The sequence below is a fragment of the Carassius auratus genome, chromosome 41 (assembly GCF_003368295.1).
Source record: "Carassius auratus strain Wakin chromosome 41, ASM336829v1, whole genome shotgun sequence".
Classification (NCBI taxonomy): Eukaryota; Metazoa; Chordata; class Actinopteri; order Cypriniformes; family Cyprinidae; genus Carassius; species Carassius auratus.
This window is the reverse complement of record NC_039283.1, coordinates 2,559,844-2,581,719: the sequence shown is the minus strand read 5'-3', so window position 1 is coordinate 2,581,719 and position 21,876 is coordinate 2,559,844. Positions and strand designations below refer to the sequence as shown.

Below are 21,876 nucleotides of genomic sequence, written 5' to 3'. Positions count from 1 at the left end.
AGAAAAACAGCTTTGATAATACATTTAAGAACCTTTGAGACACACTATTGTTAAATTCTTAAAATTATTAATGACAAAGGGAAGCTGCGGTAAAAAAAAAATTAATATTTCAGCATTTATTACACGTATGTCATCTTGTGACACTACGGTTCCTCTTTGGTTGTCAGTTTTCATCTTGGAGAAAAACAGCTTTTGTACTTTCCATCTCTTTTGCTTTTCTCTCCTCAATAACGTGTTCTCATTACTTCAGTCTTTTTAATCATCTGCTTGCTCAGAAATACAGCGGAATACCAGAATACAGCACAGTGCATTCCCTAACTGCTATCTGGAAGGACGTGATATTGAAATTTTGGTTCTCTCTTTCACTTACTGGGGGTGTGGCATATGCTCTAGTGTTGAAATCAGAGGCTTGAGATTTGCGAAAGACAATATCTGCCAACAGCAGACAATTTTTACCAACAGCAAAAACCGAAGGTAAGAACCCCTTCATATGATCAATGTGTAGGCTATGCAAAAATCTGTGTGAAATTAAACAACTCTAATGTGTGCTAATGAAAAGCAGTTTCTCCTTGTCTTTATTAGTAAGACATAGTGTGTTATTAAATGACAAATGTGTTTTTGTGACTGTGAAAGAGCTTTAGCCTGATTACGTTTTTGTGACAGTATGTTTTTTTCAGTGTTTAAGTTTTAATATAACAGCAGCTTCTGAAAGCAAAACTTTATTTAAGATACACATTGTTCTAAAGCAAAGTAAAATAGAAACTTAAGAAGATAGGAGAATGTAAAATCATGGCTTTTGACCCCCAGTGAGCCACCAATGGTGAAAATGGTTAGGAAAAAAACACTAGGAAGAAATATTGGGAGAAATGAAGGCTCTGAAGAGAAGCCCTTCTATTGGAGCTAACATGAGAAGTAGCTTTAATAGAAAACTTTCCAATATTTTCTGAAATTTTAAGAACATTAAGAGGCATCCTAGAGATATCATGGAGCTTATATGAATTGTGATGAATATGTGGGAGGATAAATGGAATAATATTAGTGCTTACTGTACAGAAAGGATAAATAAAGTGATAGTGGAAGGAGGGAAACAAAGAAAAACAACCACTGTATAGAGAGCAGGTGTTTTAATTTAACTAAACAGATTAGTCTTTATTCTATACCTAATCAAAGAATGTGTCTACCTATAAAGGTAATTACAGAGCAAAAAAATAAATAAATCTTAATCCTATTCTTAATCTTTTTAATGCTCTTTTTTTTCTCTCTAATGGAGAAATGTGGAAATACAAATGATTTGTCAAGCATTCTCTTGTGTCTTCTTTTGCCCAGCACGGGACGGTATCTAACATTCTAAACTATTTAACAGCTTTAGGTCACAGTTACCAGTAGTTTGTATTCAAAAATGTTCTGAATAGACCTGTGGGATAGACTTATTATTTTACATTAAGGATAACATTGCTTCTCTTCTGAATATAAGCCTAATACAATTTTGCTTTGAGACATGTTTGACTTTAAATTAGTTTTGTGAGTGTGGTTTATCCCTCTTAATCATGTCATATTCAGAACTTTCAGAAAATTAAAACAATACCCCCCCCCCCCCATGTTTCTATTGGCAATAGTCACATGTGGCACGTGAATAATTGTGTCTGCTGTTATTTAATCATTTGTCATTTATTTATTTTAGTTCTGGGGAAAATGCAGACGCATTCGGAACAAAATCAAGAAGTTACCACACCGCTTTATTTAAACGGAAGTACACCAAGCAAATCAACAGGTATTATTTCTCATAAAGATTTTAGAAGGTCTATCTGTGACCATGGCATGTCTTTTCAATTTTTGTTGTGATCTTACAAAAACATAAAAAACCATACTGATTCCAAACTTCTGAATTTAGTTAAAAACTATTTTTAATTAAAATATTATATGTTAAATATAAATACAATTATTAAAAATGACATTCATTGTTCACCCTAAAAAGGGAGTAAATTGATTATTTTAAATAATTTTGATCCGTACTGTTACAGATGCAAGCTTGTGCGACAGCCTACAGTGTTACATGGTCCTGAACATAACAGAGAAGGCAGCTATTAGCTCAATCTGCTTCATAGCCGGCCCTGTGACATTCCTGGAAAACATTTTGGTCCTTTTGGTCATTGCAAGCTCCACTACTCTGCGCAGACGGCCATCATATCTGTTCATCAGCAGCTTGGCACTGGCCGACACCTTTGCCAGCTGTTTCTTCACCTTCGCTTTTCTAGATTTCCATGTTTATAATCAGAGGGACGGCCCTAATATCTATCTGTTCAAGCTGGGTGGCGTCACAATGGCTTTCACGGGCTCTGTGGGAAGCCTGCTGCTGACAGCGCTGGACCGTTATCTCTGCATCTACAAGCCTTCCAATTACAAGGTGCTACTCACACGCACTAGAGCCAAGCTGGCTATTGTATTATTATGGTGTGTAACGATTTTAATTTCATTTCTTCCTCTGATGGGTTGGAGGTGCAAAACCAAGTTTGATCCTCCATGCTCTCGTCTCTACCCTTATGTGGATCGTCACTACATGGCCTTCTGGACGGGCTTCCAACTTGTGGTGCTATTCACTATCATAGTGGCTTATGTTCTCATCCTGTGGAAAGCAAATCGTCATGAAACCGCTATGGGTGGACCTAAGTCCGGGAGGCAGAGCGTGAAAGGACAGGCTCGAATGCGAATGGACATTCAGCTTGCACGTACCTTCAGTCTGATTCTCCTTATCCTTGCTGTTTGTTGGCTGCCGGTCCTGTGCTTTATGATGGTGGATGTCACAGTGACCCTTACAAAAAAACAACAACGAATGTTCGCTTTCTGTTGCACACTTTGCCTGGTCAACTCATGCGTAAACCCGCTTCTATACGCCCTACGCTGCAAAGAACTGAGGGCAGAACTGTTTGCATTGTTAGCATGTCGCAAGGCATGCAGGCAACCTATGTTGGGAAACACTAGTGGCCAAAGAAAGCAAAATGGTTCTGGGATTAGCAAGAAGGTTAAAGATCAGGCTGTTAGTGATAGTAATCCAGATACTATTTCTGAAAGCGTAGACAAGCAGTAAAAGATCACATAAATATGATTTAAAGTCCTTTTGTATTAATCATTTTCCAACTTTTAATACATTTGATATATTTAACAAATGTAGTACTGCAGGATTATAATTTAGGTTAGCACACATTGTATTAAATATTATAGATGTATATACTTTTTGTACATTTCAAAATTCCAGAAAACATTGTTTTGGGATATAAAAATGCAGGATATCAAATAAATAGCAGTGAAATAATCAAATGAAGAATGTTTGTATACTAACAAAGAACTTTGATGTGTGTGTCAGAACTATGGACATGTCTGTGTGTGTTTTTTCCCTGTGACTATGGAACACCAAAAGGGACAAAATAAGGAGGAGGATCTTATAGACTGGCAATTGTTGACCCGCCATCACCTCTGCGTAGTCGCTCCTCCTGCTCCTGCTTTAATTTTACTTTAGCAGTGGTGTATTAAGTACCCGAAAGACATACTCAAGTAAAATTACAGATATCTTACCAGAAGATGACTATTGATATTTCTTGAGTATAAATCTTAAATTATATTATATTTATTGTACTTAAGTATGAAAAGTAAATGGAAAAGGAGAAAATACATGTTCATACACAGCTTGAGCAGCAAGATTGTGTTCAGTTTTAACTCTTTCTTCCATTTTGTATTTTTGGGTAAGAATAAAAAGCACTTCATTCTGGTACTTAGTGTCTTTCATTCCAACATAAGAAAACGTTTCTGGAATCTGCTTCTGAAATAGCATACGCAGTTAAATGTATCTCAGAGGGGACATGGACGCATTTAACCTCCAGTTACAGTTGCATAAGTTATGCTTTTAAACATAAAACGTTGAATACTGATATTTATGACATGAAACAAATAGTCGAAATGTTAAATTAAAACCGCCAGTAGGTGGCAGCAGGTGACTGTAAATAAGTGAGTCATTGAGATTCAACTGATTCATGCAAACGACTGATTCATTCAGGAACAAATTCAACCATTCATTCAAAAAGCTGATTCATTCACTGAGTAAACACTGTCCATTGCTCAGAAAGGCATAACAGTGTTGTGAGCTTTGTTTGGAACTATTTACGTTAGCAAAATTGAGCAAAAACAAACAATATTGTGTAGGAAATGTAAGTCATCCTATTAAATGATTATTACATTTCTTTTCATGCTAATATCTGGAGGAAAAAAAGGTACTCTTTGTGTGCTATAGATTAAGTTTACTATATAAAATTCTATAAATATAAAAAACATAGAAGCATTTTTGTACAATTTAAACAAATGGATTAATAAATCACGTGTGTGCACTCTGTGTGATGGTGATACACTCAATAATGTCAGATTGTCGTTAAAACAACAGTACTTACCATATTATCGCAGAATATATAGCCTACTGTATATTGCAAAGTACACCCTAGCCTTGACTTAAGTCTTAAGACTTAAGACTTTATTTTGTACTGTAGTAGGCTAAGTAACTAATATGCCTCAGGGAAATGTATCAGAGTAAAAGTTGGCAGAAATATAAAAACTCAAGTAAAGTAGTCCTACAGATACTCCCAAAAATACTTAAGCAATGTAACAAAGTATTATTACTTTGTTACATTATGCCCACTGATATTTAGGAGAAGAATACTTTACTCTGGCTACTTCATTGTAATGCATCAGTAACATTTTCTGGATGTCAACCTTCAGTTTATTTAAACAGTATTGTTTGAGGAGCTCTGTATTGTTTTAGACACATTCATGAAGAGTGTATTAATATATATCAATTTATCTATTTATCAATAAGGCCTACATCATTATCTGCTATTTTTCATGTTTTACTTTTTATGGTACTTTCATTGGATTGGGTCAAAATTGACAAATATTGGCATGCAAAAGAGTGTGATATTCATAAGGAATCAACAGTGTGGAATGACCCCCACTTTGTGTCTCTATACATGTAGGTGGTTTAAATGTAAAGAGACAGTACGGAAATGATTCCTTGTGAGTTGAAAGACTGCTTTGAAAGCTAAAACAAACAGAAACCAACATGCAAATCCTTCAGAAAAATGGCCATTTGCCAAAAAACTATTGCACTCAGTAAATGTTGATCAGAGTCATAAGACTGTAAGGCACCAATCAGGATTAGGTAGTTGGAGGAGTGGGCATATGAGAACAAAGCTTCACAAATTGAAAGTTTTGTTTCTAAGAGTTAATGAAATACTGATCCACAAGGTGTTTGGGTAAATTGAAAGAGTTCAGTGTGCGTGTAAAGATGTTTTAAATGCTATAATGATTGTATATGGAACTTATTGTTAATATTATGTTAATTTATAGTAAAAGTATTATATGCAAATAACATGCACATTAAACGTCGTGCAAGAGGCCTGTTTATACAGAAGAAAATTAAACAATGGCAAGCATAAACCTGAGTAAGTATAACTATCACTTTCATTATTTGGATCAATACATCACTGGAAACTATGTTTAAAAAAGAGGGCATCCGTATGGACCTAGTATCACAGGTTGGGATGATTACTACTATAGTAGATTTACTAAAAAAGTAAACGATTTTTATATATGTTTTACATTTATGCACTATACTTTGCACTATACTATACTTTTTTGTTGCTAAGTAACAATTTAAATATGATTTAATGATACTGGGTGAAAAAGCAAACTAGTTTTTAACATAAACCCCCCTCTCTGCGAATGGTACAGTCCTCTGCTTTGTCGCTTTAGCATTTTTGCTACAAATCTGGCACTTTGTGTTTAAACTGGTGCGCGATCAGAGGGGGAGCCAGCTAGAGGCTGCGAAGCACAATAAAACCCCGAGAAAGTCGATTCTGAAAGTATTCGACGCATTTTAATATCGCAAAGGTGTTGTTTACCGTTGGTTTGGTCTATTAAATCAGCGATCATGGCTTGTGGCGCGACACTGAAGCGATCTATGGAGTTTGAGGCCCTTCTCAGCCCGCAGTCCCCCAAGCGGAGGAGGTGCAATCCTCTACCGGGGACTCCGACTGCTCCTTCCCCGCAGAGGTGCGGTCTACGCCCGTCAACAGAGAGCCCGGCACACTCGATGTCGCCCCAGTCCATGGGTGGAGAACACCGGTTAACCCCAGGTGACAAAATACCTGATTCTCGCCATTTACCGTCGTTTCTTTTTCCTTTTTTACATGGTGGAGGGCAATGGGGGGGGGGTTGTTTAATCTCAGCTAACCAGCTAACGTTAGTGGGTAAGTTATTTGAATTTCGACAGTTAATTTCATTCCTCCTTAAGCTGTTGTGAGTAATGATTCGGATGTATAAGGTTGTATCTTGATGGATGTTAAAGTAGTGGGTTTGGGCTGTAGTTAATTATGCAGTTCGGATGAATAGCTGTTTTGAACTCGGCTAGCTAGGCTGAAAACGGCCTTTAATACAGACTGACTGACACAGAGCTTGATTTAACTCCTATGGCTTAACGTTAGTATAAACACATGCACACACAGTCGTCGACCATTACTACCTTAAACAAGACAGAGTCTTACCACAAACGCATAGCTCTGGCCTGGATGGTTAACGTTTATCTATGCGTTCAGCCAGTTAGTTTATCAGCAGGATTGAACCATTATGTCCAAACAAAGAGGAAAGGTGGGAACGTGCGCGAGCGTGCGATGGCATTATTTCATTTTGAATACAGCATATGACTATGACTTGTGGCGCTCATGGTCTATTTTGTTCAACGACATTGAAGAGCAGACGATACTTTCTTGTGTGTGTGTATATAAATAAAGTTGCACTGCTTTGTGTACCGGGGTAACCACTGTATTTCAGTTTTTCTGTAAGCCGAATAGGGGTGTGAACCTACACTGGCCTCACGGTTCGGTTCGGTTACGATTATCATATAATCGATTTGGTTAAATTCGATATCAAGATGCATCACAATTCATGGACAATGCAGTGCATCCTCAATTTATGTGAATTTTACCTCACATTTACAATTTTGTCTATAAATACAAGCAGTCAGATATATAAACTCTACCTGACCTGGTTTCTTAAAGGTTTAGTTCACCCATAAATTAAAATTATGTCATTAACTCACCCTCATGTCTTTCCAAACCCGTAAGACCCCCGTTCATCTTCAGAACACAGTTTAAGATATTTTAGATTTAGTCCGAGAGCTTCCTGTCCCTCCATTGAAACTGTGCACTGTAAAAAGTTTAACTATTATTTACTCAATTTTTTTGGTGAAACATTTTTACACTCAAAAAAATTGAGTAAATTTTAAAGCTGTGAAATCAATGAAATATACTGTTTAAATTGAGTAATTGTAAGTAAAAAAATTAAGTAAATCTGAATAACTGAATAACTTTATATGAGAAATTAAATTAATTAGATATAATCAAAATTATAAAACACCACAACTGTAATTCTATGTAAAATAAACAAAAAATATTGAGTAGATATAATTGAAATATTGGATGAAATTTAACCAAACAAATGTGCTATGTTTACTACATGTAAAAGTGAATTTAACTTAATATTGGACTATAAATGATCAAAATGTTGCATTCACTTTTTTTTTTACACTATTTACCCTTTACAATTAATATAATAAAACCAAATAAAGACAGAAACACATTTTTTATTAAACATTTATTTGTCAATTAAACATTAGACAAAGTCTAAAATCAACCTTTGAAACATTTTATCCATTTTAATATTCCAGCAGATTGCAAAAATTAAAAACTGTAAAGTAGCCATAAGGGAAATGATTAAACCTTATGAAACATTTCATCCATCTTAGTATTCAAGTAGATTACATGTAAAATATGATAGCCGCAAGAGAAATTACATCTTACTTTGTTCCTGGTGCATACCAGCCATTTGCAGTCACACTCATTACCACTCATTAAACCATAAAAAAGCAACACTTACATCAATATTAAAGGGATAGTTCACCCAAAAAGATAATGTTGTCATTATGTACTCGCCCTCAAGTTGTCCCAAACCTGTACGAGTTTCTTTCTTCTGTTGAACACAAAAGATATTTTAATGAATGTTGGTTAACAGACAGTTGAAAGTTGCCATTGACTTCCATGGTAGGAAAAAAAAAAAAAGTATACTATGCAAAGTCAATGGCAACCTTTAAATGTGTTAACCAACACTCTTTAATACTTGGCTCAATGTCACGTCACTTCACTTAAAATATCTTTTGTGTTCAACAGAAGAAAGAAACTCGTACAGGTTTGGGACAAATTGAGGGAGAGTAAATTATGACAACATCATCTTTTTGGGTGAACTATCCCTTCAACAGAATTAATCCTATAACAGAAACACTTCCATCAGGAAATTCCATCCCATTCTGTTGGATGATCATGAACCACTACTATGCAAGAAGATAATTTTTTAACCTCTGAACATTAATAGAGAGTTTTGGAGGATCCAGCTCAAGAAACAGTTTTTGGAACAACTCAAGTGAGTACAGGTCCTTCTCAAAAAATGTGCATATTGTGATAAAAGTTCATTATTTTCCATAATGTACTGATAAAAATTAAACTTTCATATATTTTTGATTCATTGCACACCAACTGAAATATTTCAGGTCTTTTATTGTTTTAATACTGATGATTTTGGCATACAGCTCCTGAAAACCCAAAATTCCTATCTCAAAAAATTTGCATATCATGAAAAGGTTCTCTAAACAAGCTATTAACCTAATCATCTGAATCAACTAATTAACTCTAAACATCTGCAACAGATTCCTGAGGCTTTTAAAAACTCCCACCCTGGTTCATTACTCAAAACCGCAATCATGGGTAAGACTGCCGACCTGACTGCTGTCCAGAAGGCCATCACTGACACCCTCAAGCGAGAGGGTAAGACACAGAAAGAAATTTCTGAATGAATAGGCTGTTCCCAGAGTGCTGTATCAAGGCACCTCAGTGGGAAGTCTGTGGGAAGGAAAAAGTGTGGCAAAAAATGCTGCACAACGAGAAGAGGTGACCGGACCCTGAGGAAGATTGTGGAGAAGGACCGATTCCAGACCTTGGGGGACCTGTGGAAGCAGTGAACTGAGTCTGGAGTAGAAACATCCAGAGCCACCGTGCACAGGCGTGTGCAGGAAATGGGCTACAGAGAAGCAGCACTGGACTGTTGCTCAGTGGTCCAAAGTACTTTTTTCGGATGAAAGCAAGTTTTGCATGTCATTCGGAAATCAGACTCGGTGCCAGAGTCTGGAGGAAGACTGGGGAGAAGGAAATGCCAAAATGCCTGAAGTCCAGTGTCAAGTACCCACAGTCAGTGATGGTCTGGGGTGCCATGTCAGCTGCTGGTGTTGGTCCACTGTGTTTTATCAAGGGCAGGGTCAATGCAGCTAGCTATCAGGAGATTTTGGAGCACTTCATGCTTCTATCTGCTGAAAAGCTTTATGGAGATGAAGATTTCGTTTTTCAGCACGACCTGGCACCTGCTCACAGTGCCAAAACCACTGGTAAATGGTTTACTGACCATGGTATTACTGTGCTCAATTGGCCTGCCAACTCTCCTGACCTGAACCCCATAGAGAATCTGTGGGATATTGTGAAGAGAAAGTTGAGAGACGCAAGACCCAACACTCTGGATGAGCTTAAGGCCGCTATCGAAGCATCCTGGGCCTCCATAACACCTCAGCAGTGCCACAGGCTGATTGCCTCCATGCCACGCCGCATTGAAGCAGTCATTTCTGCAAACGGATTCCCAAAGTATTGAGTGGATAACTGAACATAATTATTTAAAGGTTGATTTTTTTTTTGTATTAAAAACACTTTTCTTTTATTGGTCGGATGAAATATGCTAATTTTTTGAGATAGGAATTTGGGGTTTTCATGAGCTGTATGCCAAAATCATCAGTATTAAAACAATAAAAGACCTGAAATATTTCAGTTGGTGTGCAATGAATCTAAAATATATGAAAGTTTAATTTTTATCATTACATTATGGAAAATAATGAACTTTATCACAATATGATAATTTTTTGAGAAGGACCTGTATTTGTGGGTCTTGGGATATCTCAAATCCAATGCATACGTGACTCCTAAAAGATAGCAGCAGGCTCTGCTGAGATTCCCAAGATTGCGGAGGACAGTGATGCCCTCAATCACAACTCTGCATCGCTGACTGCCCCATCATTGTCCTGAAGGATGTAGATTTTTATGACCTCGTCTGCCAACTCTGCTTGTACGAAGACGGGTAGATCAGCTGAACCCTACAGGCAAATTTTAAAGATAACTGGTTAGAGCTAACATTCAAACCTGAATGTTACAAGAAAGCGACAAATACACAAAACAAATAGCACCTGAAGAAGCAAACATTCTGTTGGACCATATGATAGGTTAAATCTCAAAAAAAGTTTACTAGGGGGAGGAGTTGCAAAAATTAACAGCATTCTTCTTAACAAGAGGACAGATTAATTTTCTACATAGGGACATTTATTTTTAACAATAAACCTAAAAGAAAAATGAAAAGAGATGAACTGCGAGCTTCTATGCTGTAAATCAATGCTATAGGCTTTTATTGAGGTCTAAGTAAAAATATTTAATATATAATTTATTATATAATTTAATATTTAAGTAAAATGACTAATGGTTTTGAAACAAAATAGCTTGTTTAATTGCACTACTTGGAAAAAAATATGCATTGCATTAACCCTCACACTCAACCCTTAACCCTCTAAATAATTCTGTGGCTTAGTAAATATTACAGTAATATTTAACTTTATTAACTTAATAAAATCTCTGAATATCGTTTACTTGATTATAAAAAAGATGGCTTTCCTGTAGCTCAAACAGTAGAGCGTCGGCGCTAGCAAAAATTGATAAGATTGTAAATGTGTACCTTGAAATGCAATGTAAGTTGCTTTGGATAAAAGCGTCTGCCAAATGCATAAATGTAAACATATAATAATTGACTAAAAATACAACAATTAATTTTATCTAAAATGTTATATTTTATCTTTTTTTTCCACTAAAACAATTTAGTATTTGACAAACAAATTGTTTATTTATAATACACATAATATATTTGTGAAATTTCTATCAAACTATTTAAGGATGCAAAATTAAACTGATCTGTTTCAGGGAACAAAAATATTACTTTAATTAAAACTAAAACAATGTACCCCTGCCCCAGCCTCCTCTGTGCTTCAAAACCCACCAGGTCTGGATTTGTTGTGAAACAGCTGCGGTGACTGGAGTAATGGAATGAAAATTCGGCTTTAATGTATATATATATATATATATATATATATATATATATATATATATATATATATATATATATATATATATATATATATATATATATATATACATATACATATACATATACATATATATAAATATTATATCAGTCTGGCGAGTAACCCTAAAAAAATTATTAGCCAAATGGCGATAGAGGGTAGGGGGGAACAAACATTTATTTTTTTAATAAATGCAAGCTTAATGAGCTTAAGAAACTTATTTCAGAAACATTAAAAAGCTTACTTTCAAACTTTTGACCGATATTGTATGTGATCTAGGTTTCAGTGCACTAGAATGATTTTACAACGGAGCAGGCCTTAAACTGGCCGACTCCCTATAGTGGGAGCTGATTAAAACGCACCAGTCTATGTTATGTCCACGCCATTTTAAATACTTTTGCATGACGTATTTGTAGTGGTGATTTAAGAGCTCATACTTGAGTTCATGTAGTAATTATGATGTTTTACAAAAACGTGACAGCTTTTTACAAGACAGAATGTTGTCATTTAAAAAGTTCATAAATTATGTTTTCCCTTTTGACAAGCCACTGACCCCAAAGGGGAACCTGTACAAAATATTTTCCATTGGGCATGTATAGTTGCTGGACCACGGTACACGTATCGTTAGACTTTCAAATGGCGGTTGAAATAAACGGTGATCCAAATAGTAACGTCGTTAACCCACTCCAAAAAAAAAAAAAAAAAAAACCCTAACATACATATCGCTGCCCCACTAACTAACTTAGAAAACTACACTGTTATGTACACGTACACACGTTCAATATTTAATCAACTTTTTAATAAAGTATTGCAAATATACATCGTTATAAAATGACTACTTACAGGAAATTCGAGTAATGCTGTTCACGTCGTTGCAGAGAAAAGCAGTCCTTCAGTGACAGGTGCCTCTTGCTTGAGCCGCGAAACTTGTTAAACTTCTTAAGATGACGCAAAATACAAACACAATTGTTAGGAAATCCTTAATAATTAACTTCTGAATTAAACATCACAAACATATTTAGTTTTAGCTGGCTAAATTACATAACGTACCAGGATATGCGAGGAGTGCGGGTCTTGCCGTTGCTGAGGAAACTCAGGAAAGCCGTCCTTCAGGGGACTTCGATTAAGCTACGAAACTTGTTGAAGATGACGTAAAACACAAAGACAATTGTTAGGAAATGCTTAATAATTATTAACTTTATAATAAAGTGTTACAAACGTAAGTAGGATTTGCTGACTAACGTTACTTACCAGGAGTTGTGAGTAGCTAGTCGACGTCGCTGCTGAGGAAAGCAGATTTTTTTTTCCTGCGGAGCTGCACACGTGATCACTTTAGCCGCGAAATTTACTCAATTTATTTAAACCGTCATTTATTAAGCTGGAACTTTATTTAGGAAAATTGGTAGGAAATACTTAATAATTTTAGTTTCTAAAACAGATCAGTACAAGTAAATAATTATCAAATATTTCTATTAGAATTCACCAGAAATATTGAGTAATTAATATTTAATATAATTAGTTAGTTAAATACTTATTTATTTTCATTACATAAACTTAATATATGTAAATTTGAGAGAAATTATTTGTTGGATTTTTAATTATTATTTTTAACCTGACCCACTCAAAATATCACTTAAATGATTTCAAAAGATTATATTAAGTAAATATAGCTCTTTATTTTTGTGAAATTTACTAAGCCACTGAATTATTTTTTACAGTGTGTATGGTATACTATCCATGTCCAGAAAGCTAAGAAAAACATCAACAAAGTAGTCCATGTGACATCAGAGGATCAGTTAGAATTTGTTGAAACATCAAAAATAAATTTTGGTCCAAAAATAAAAATTATGACTTTATTCAGCATTGTGGAGGACTGATTTGGAAAGACATGAGGGTGAGTCATTAGTTACACAGTTTTCATTTTGGGGTGAATTAACCCTTTAAAGGTGCAGTAGGGAACTTTTGTAAAAAAAAAAAAAAAATGTTTTTTTTTTACATATTTATTAAACCTGTCATTATGTCCTGACAGTAGAATATGAGACAGATAATCTGTGAAAAAAAATCAAGCTCCTCTGCCTCCTCCCACTGGTCCTATTGCCATTTGCAGTTACTGACGCTCCAGGTAAGAAATCAACTAATCAGAGCTGCGGTCCGTAACTTTGTTTGTGTTCAAAATGTAGAAAAATGTATATAATAAGCGAGTACACCATGAATCCATTTTCCAAACCGTGTTTTTGGCTTGTCCTGAATCACTAGGGTACACCTATAATAAGTGTTTTTATATTCGTACTATTGTAGATTGCTTCGGGGGTACCGCGGCGGAGTAACCCAGTACCTTTGTGATTCTTCATAGACATAAACAGAGAGAAGTAGTTCCGGCTACGATGTTCTTCCGCAAGACGCAAGCAGTTCTGTTTATTAACCGTTAGAGCATCAAAAGTTCCCTACCACAGCTTTAAGTAAGTGGTATTACCCCCTGCTAGTGATGTGACAATTGAACAGAAGCATCTCAGAGCTTGTCAGGCTTTTATTTGTGCATGTAACTTGAATCGATTTTAGAAACCACCAGATAACGCTGTTTTCGAGAGACACACATGATTTACACACAAGCCTGTGTCTTCTCCAGGTCTTGCTCAGGTTGTTCATAAAAGGCAAAATGTGGCCAGATGTCGGCTTTTAAAGTAGTTGTAGCATTTTTAATAAAAATGTTTTGCCTTGCCTCCCTCTGGCATTAAGTGCATTCGATTTGAAGCAGCACTGTGCAGGATGAGTGTATGATATCAACTCTGTACATGAGGATCCGTCTGCGGTTCTTGATGTCATACACTGATCATACTGCACAGCGGTGCTTCAAGCTCAATGCCCCTAATGTATGCTACCACAACAAAGAATGAATGCAACAAATGACTTCAGAAAAGCGTCAGTACGTTATAATCCGTTATGATCTATTACTAAACCGATACTGAATCGTCCTCATCTGCATCGAAGAAACAATTAATTTCGACACCCCTAAAGTAGAACCTTTTTTTTTTTTACTTGTTGATCTGCGTAGTCAAATTGAATGTGAAAATGAGTAAAAAAAAAATTGTGCAGAATGGTGATATAAACAGCCTTCATTCATTCATTCAGAAGTGTTCATGGCTTTTTTTCCCCCCTTGTACTACAAGAAGCAGCCTTTTATAATAACTGAGATCTTTTATTTTATTTTTTATTCACAAAATGGTGTTATAGTATTAGTAACCTGTGTGAATACATTAAGCAGGCTAATGGGGTGTTAGTATGTGAAGTTTGCTGGTGAATCTGTTATTGTTATTCTGAGATGTTAAAATAATTGGTTAGCAATATAAATAATAATTTACATCTGGTGCTAAACTCAATTCCTGGAGGGCCAGAGCCCTGCATAGTTTAGATTCTACCCTAATTAAGTACACCTGATCCAAATAATCAAGTCTTTCAGGCTTATTTGCAAGCTACAAAGTATGTTGTTGAAGCAGGGTTGGACAAAACTCTGAAGGGCTCTGGCCCTCTAGGAATTGAGTTTGACACCCCTGGATTAGATGCAACTCTAATTAAACACACCTGATTCAACTAATCCAGTCCTTCAGGCTTATTTGAAAGCTACATAGTATGTGTGTTGAAGCAGGGTTGGAACTAAACTCTGCAGGGCTTTTGCCCTCCAGGAATTGAGTTCGACACCCCTGATTTACAAGTTCATTCAGTTTTATTTTCATAATGTGATTTGTGACAAATAATTGTTAAAAATCAGTAACCTCTGTCTTTATTTCATGCCATGTTTGAGGTTGCTACATCCAGTTTGTTGTTCTAAGACTAACATTAAAACACAAATGCCATTTGCTTCATACTAATTAACATGATCATTTACAACACACCGAATCTCAAACAAAGTGAATCATGCTCCCTGCAGGAAACCCCATGGGCATGAGTCCCTAAGCTTGAGGGCACTTCCTGCCATTTTGGGGTTTTTAAATTCCTTCCTCAAAGCCTCAGCAGTGTAATGAATAAGATGCCTCAACTTAGGTCTGCAGGATAAGTCGAAATGAAATCATAATCGTCATTAGGCCAAAACTGAGATTGTCAAGCGTATCTTTAAGGCTGCATTTATACTGCAGGTCTTGATGCCCAAATCCGAATTTCTGACTATATCTGATTTTTATCAGATTCTTTTAAAACATCATCTTTTAAAAGTGACCCCTATCCGATTTTTGCATTTACACTATACACTGCTGAAACTACCAAAAGTAGACATCCTGACCCGGAAAAGGAAGTAAACAGCACGAAATACAATGGATGCATATGCAAATAAAATTATTTATATAGTGTTTTGCTTTCTACGATATTTGGAAAATTAAACAAAAAAAATCAGTAAAACATTGGTCTCATATGGTGGTGAAAAAAAGAGAGCCCTTTATTTCTGTAACAGCCCTGCATTTTTGCATGCACTGTCTCTTTGCCCCAAAGACTTAAAAGACATGAAACCTCCGCATTGCTCAACTGTGTGTATCCTTCGGCCTCCATCACGCTTATAATGCGTCATGTTATCTCAGTTTGTGGTGTCCACCTGAGTTGACGTCACTTTTTTTTAATTATGTACGACTCTCATATAGTGAGGAATATCCGATTTGTCTGCTTACATGGCACACGCAAATGCACGTATCCGATTCATATCCGATTTATTGCCACATATGAATGAAGCCTGAATCCGATCTGAGAAAATCTGAATCCATGCGGTTTTTTCCTGCTTACACATTCACCGGTCATACGGATCTGTGCCACATGAGAGGAAAAAATCGGAATTGGGTCACTTGAACCATGCAGTGTAAATGGGGCCTAAGTGAAGCATGGTTCTGTGATCAGCAGTAAATCTCCATCCAAAGGCCAGAGGTCGCTGCAGCTGAATAAACAGATTTTTCTGCTTTTATTGATTCAACGTGACTAAAAACACACAACTATCACAATATTTGGTTTATCTGAGTTTGTCTTACAATTTTCATTATAATACAGTATATAATAATGCAGTGCTAATCGACAAAGACTTTATTTATCACTGCTCCGGATATGATTAAATATTTATTGCATGCCTTATTCTGTGTAAGAAGCCATAATCTCACAGAAGGATTTATTTCAAACGATCTGACATTAAAGTCAGTTTGGAGTAGGGGTGCTCCGATCACGATCGGCCGATCGTTATGCGCATCTCGTCAGTAAAGCCGGTTTTCTAATCAGCGGTTAATTCCATCAGGTGCGTGATTTCACATAGAGCACCTGTTACTACACAGAGCCGTTGTTAATAGAGAAGACGCGCAAATCCACTTCATTTTCAGCGTTTTTTGGCGCATCTTCTCTATTAACAACGGCTCTGTGTAGTAACAGCTGCTCTATGTGAAATCACGCACCTGATGGAATTAACCGCTGATTAGAGAACCGGCTTTACTGATGAGATGCGCATTAACGATCGGCCGATCATGATCGGAGCACCCCTAGTTTGGAGTAAAAACATATTAAATGTGGTATGTTCACATGCTTACAGATGAAGCAGAAATTACTATACAGAGCTGTAGTTCATTGAGAAGCTACGCAAACTTCGTATGATTATATCATCCGCAATTATTATTTTTTTTTTTATATACTTTTTTTGAGTAAGTTGACCGTGAACTATGGCTCTGTGTAGTATATGCTGCTCCATCTGAAAGCAGGTGATGGAGATTTACTACTGATTATAAAATTGGCATTACTGACAAGAAACACATGATAATAGCATTCCATTAAAGGTGCAGCTCTAAATCAAATCTGCACCCACTTATGCATACCCCCCCACCCCCCAACAGTCCAGTTCATCCCACACCTACATTGTGGAGGTATTATCCCTGTTCTGTGCTTTTGGGCCTTGAATCACTCCCCATCCTCTTAGGAAGCCACTGTTATTGATTGCTTGGTCTGACCATGTAAGATTACAGTTGCTAAGTAACCTGTTCGACCTAGTCTCAGGATCTGATGTAGGCGAAGGGGCTCAACTGTCATTCAAGGGGGCTGGTGTTGCCCAGTAACTGTCACTGACAATTTCTTGCACATTTCTTTAGCTGTAGCATCTCAAATTTATTTTTGCATAATCTGAAAAATTATTTTACACTAAAGTGGAATTGATCTTTTTCTCATTATCATGGAATCCAAAACCTGTTAGAATTCTTTGGACTGCAGTAGGGTTTCAACTAAGGACTTTTTGATAATTGATTAATCTGTTGATTTATTTCTTTAAAATAAGTTGTTTGTTTCAACCCCCTCCAAAAAATAATAGTAATAATAATCCATTAATTACAAGTTATTTTAGAAAAATGTATATTTGAGTTAGAATTAATACGCACTTAATATTGCGTTGTCTGTTTGATGTATATGCCTGGCACATATTTACTAAAGTGTGGGGTGTAACAGATTTAAGTGACTTACTGATATTTACAGATAAGGATACAGTCATAAGTTTTTGTGAAAATTCTTTGCGCGCTGAGGAAGAAAGATCTTGAGTGAGAGGGCAATCGGGTTAAACTACATGCTTTGTTTGAACCACTTAATGGCACATTCTTATATTTAAGTCAACTTGGGTTGTGGCTTTTCTCGCAATAGGTTATTATTTATTTATTTTTAATATAAAATCTTGTTCCACAGAAGGGAGTCATACAGTTTTAGAAGGACAAGAAGACTAGTACCTGCTGAAAGAATAAAAAATTTAGGGTGTCCTATTTAATCTGTCTTATTTTTGTCTGTTTTGGACCAAAACCATACAATGTTCATTAACAGCACTGTTTTCAACACATCCATCTATTGTGAGGAAGAACCCTCATTACAAGATTATCTACACTTCATTAGTGAGTCCTTTGCTTCTATTATACTCCTTTCTATAGATAACGCTGGTGAAAAGTTGTGCTTGAGCCCTCATAACACCTCTTTATTGGGAACGCTAAGCCTTCCTGTGTTTAAGCAAATAAAAAGCAGATCAGATGAGAGCTATGCTGTAAACACAGGAAGTCCCTTCTGCAATGAGGCACTTTTATGTTGTATCCACACTGCCTGCTTTGTTGGAATTAATTGATATCAAGACAGAGAAGCTGGCACACCTGGAGTTGTCCTCCTTTTTTTCGTCCTTTAATTGAAGGCTGATGCTAATAGAAGGGGAAACCCTGAGCTTTTCCACCCAAGTTAAGTGATGAAAGCGTCCTCCAATAGATCTCCACCCTTGAAGCTTTGAATGACCTACATTCAGGAAGTTAAGATGCTCGCCCTCCAAATACTCATCTTTGTGATAAATTAAGACGACTATAGAAGATCATTTTATAAAGAGTTTAGCTTATGAAAGTCATGCTGGTTTGTAATCGTAATTTTGTGCTGTCCATTTATTGAAGGTTAAGACTAAACACAGTTTTTCTAGAAAGAGACTCAGGATGTTCCCGGTTGCAGTGCTCCCATCCGCATTGCAGTCCTGTTACCCAGATTTGGTTTCCAGAAATAAGCCTGACCCACCTTAAAGCCAAACCAAACTAAATTTCATTCCATTTTTTTCCCTCTTGTATGTGTTTGCTTATGATGTTGTCAATGTACCCTTTTGGCTGATTATAAAACTGAACTGAAACTTATTTCTTCACTTTTTCTTTTCATCATGGGATCTGTGCTGAAAGCAGGATATCCTCTGTGCATTGTGTATGTTTGAAGTAATGCAAGTGATTTACTGGTGTCCTCAACTACTTTGTTTTTAAAGATGATTGAACACAAGGAAGTTTATTCCTTGGGATTGATGGTATTCCAGAAATACTTTTGGGGGGGGGGGGGTGACTTTTTTCTCTCTTTAATTTAAGCTCCGTTATCATTGTTATTAACTCTTGATTGTGTTTCTTTGACCCCCCACAGAGCAGATCTTCCAGAACATTCGTCAGGAGTACAGCCGTTATCAGAGGCGACGGCAGTTGGAAGGGGCCTTCAACCAGACTGAGCCCTGCAGCTCCACTGATATCCAGAGCTCCAGTCCTGCCCTCACCTCCCCCAGCTCTCCCACAGGTCAGCCCACTCAAAACATATGGCACTTTTACACCGCATGGTATGGCTCGGTAAGGCTCGGTAAGGTTCACTTTTGGGAGGGGCTTTCGACTAGGTACAGTACCTGGTATCTGGTACTTTTTTTAGTTCCAAGTGAACCGTAAAACCTTTAAAAAAAGTGACGTGACATTCAGCCAAGTATGGTGACCCATACTCAGAATTTGTGCTCTGCATTTAACCCATCCAAAGTGCACACACACTGTGAACACACACCCGGAGCAGTGGGCAGCCATTTTATGCTGCGGCGCCCGGGGAGCAGTTGGGGATTCGATGCCTTGCTCAAGGGCACCTAAGTCGTGGTATTGAAGGTGGAGAGAGAACTCTACATGCACTCCCCCCACCCACAATTCCTGCCGGCCCGGGACTCGAACTCACAACATTTCGATTGGGAGTCCGACTCTCTAACCATTAGGCCACGACTTCCCAAAACATGATGTGCAAACTGCTGATCACGGATTGGTTTGAGAGAATTGTCACTACCTGTCTCACTGAACTTGTGACACAAAAGACACCTAGATTTAAATCAGCAAATGATCGAACGCAACTGCTTTGAATGAGCGCACCTTTTTTTTTTTTTTTCATGAATTGGACCGGAGATATTCACAATAAGTGTTGGCCTTGTGTGTGGTGTGTGAGGCAGGATTCAGTTGTGAGGAAAAACTGGATCAGTCATCTACTATGTGTGTATGCAAGATTCATTCTAAGCAATGTATAATTTTAAGGAGAAAATAAGTTGATTTTAAATTACATGGCATTAACACATCTCAGAAAAGTTGGGACAAGGCCATGTTTACCACTGTGTGTTAGCCCCTCTTCTTTTTATAACAGTCTGCAAACGTCTGGGGACTGAGGAGATAAATTGCTCAAGTTTAGCAATAGGAATGTTGTCCCATTCTTGTCTAATACAGGCTTCTAGTTGCTCAACTGTCTTAGGTCTTTGTTGCCACTTCCTCTATATGATGCGCCAAATGTTTTCTCTGGGTGAAAGATCTGGACTGCAGGCTGTCCATTTCAGTACCCCGATCCTTCTTCTATGCAGCCATGATGTTGTAATTGATGCAGTATGTGGTCTGGCATTGTCATGTTGGAAAATGGCATTTGATACGTTATCTGTTTTTTATTGTGAATAAAATACAAGTTTGTAATATTTGTAAATTATTCCATTCCCTTTTTTACTCACAATTTGTACAGTGTCCCAACTTTTTTGGCATCAGGTTTGTAAAACACTGTTCCCCTATATATGTCAGGATTTCTTCAAAATCTCTTCTTGTCTCTTGAACCCAGTCTTTGGTCTCGTCACACCCCTAGGCGATGCGGAATGAAAAAGTTTTTCTTTTCTTATTTAAATTATGCATCCAAACATGTTGAAAGTAAAGTGACATGGTCAAGGATGGATATTCAGATTCATGTATGTTTTTAGGTGCCTCATCATTGAAGAAGGATCAGCCACTGTTCACGCTGAGGCAGGTTGGCTATTTGTGCGAGCGCCTTATTAAAGATCACGAAGAGAAGATGCGTGAAGAGTATGAACAGATACTGAACACAAAGCTTGCAGGTTCAACACATTGTGATTCCTTACAGTAATGTATTAGCTGAACTGACTGAATTATGTTCTTAATGTACTGTTTTTCTTTCTTTCTACTTCAAGAACAATACGAGTCCTTTGTGAAATTCACACAGGATCAGATTATGCGAAGATATGGCGCCAGGCCTGCAAGCTGTAAGTATATTAAATTCTTCTATTTTGTTTAGTATAAAATGTTTTACTGATTTCAGTTGTAATGCGTTTGTCCAAATTTTGATTATTGTCTCTTTATTTTCAGATGTGTCTTGAAGAACGTTATAGATGGTACTACCCACCCCTCAGCAGCTGGTTGCTGTAGAACCAGCTCCCTTCACTTGAAATTTCCTCCTTTTGATTCTCTTTTTTTCCCCTTTAAAAATGCTTGGGTGCCATGGTCTATCCACATTTAACTCATTTTTTTGCTGAACTGTTACTGATGGCCCAACACCAAACATGCAACTATAGATGCATTCTAAGGAAGTTTAATCTCTAAAAATTTGTGGGAAAAGATGTCAAACTACCGCTGTAAAAAGCTTGGCTGATGCGATCATCTCTGTATAATGTAATGTGACTGACCTGCAGCAGATATACCGGACTCTTCCTCTATCCTTCAGTCTGTTTTTTTAACTCTCCAACTTTTTTCTCTTTTTTTTGACAAATAAAAGATCTGTGATAAGTCAGCATGTGTATTAAGTTCAGTTTCTTGGAGATATTTTGTAATTCTGTTGGTTTGTTTGAATGTCAACTTGAATTAGTTCACTCAAAAATGAATATTCTGTCATTTACTCACCTTCATGACGTTCCAAACATCTGACGTTTCCTCTGTGGAACACAAAAAGGAAATTTCTAAGAAAATCCTGATTGGCATCTGCTGTAGATTTAATAATAATGGGGCAAT

At 36.8% G+C, this 21,876-nt stretch overlaps 2 protein-coding genes across 3 annotated transcripts; both read left to right on the top strand.

Annotated features, from left to right (window-relative positions):
- Window positions 1–179: 179 nt before the first annotated feature.
- Window positions 180–3,759, top strand: LOC113059773 (cannabinoid receptor 1-like). Of its 2 annotated transcripts, XM_026228353.1 has the most exons (4): window positions 180–474; window positions 1,682–1,771; window positions 2,022–2,404; window positions 2,497–2,595. In XM_026228353.1, the coding sequence occupies exons 2-4, from the start codon at window positions 1,693–1,695 to the stop codon at window positions 2,512–2,514; spliced, it is 480 nt and encodes a 159-aa protein (XP_026084138.1). In that variant the 5' UTR covers window positions 180–474; window positions 1,682–1,692; the 3' UTR covers window positions 2,515–2,595. The 2 variants fall into 2 exon arrangements, with proteins under 2 accessions (XP_026084138.1, XP_026084137.1); XM_026228352.1 differs by having other exon boundaries at window positions 187–474; window positions 2,022–3,759.
- A 2,042-nt stretch (window positions 3,760–5,801) lies between these two features.
- On the top strand, window positions 5,802–21,526 carry LOC113059772 (akirin-1-like). Its single transcript, XM_026228350.1, has 5 exons — window positions 5,802–6,176; window positions 19,229–19,375; window positions 20,835–20,969; window positions 21,063–21,134; window positions 21,238–21,526. Exons 1-5 carry the CDS (start codon window positions 5,972–5,974, stop codon window positions 21,246–21,248), a joined length of 570 nt encoding a protein of 189 aa, XP_026084135.1. The 5' UTR covers window positions 5,802–5,971; the 3' UTR covers window positions 21,249–21,526.
- Window positions 21,527–21,876: the final 350 nt, after the last annotated feature.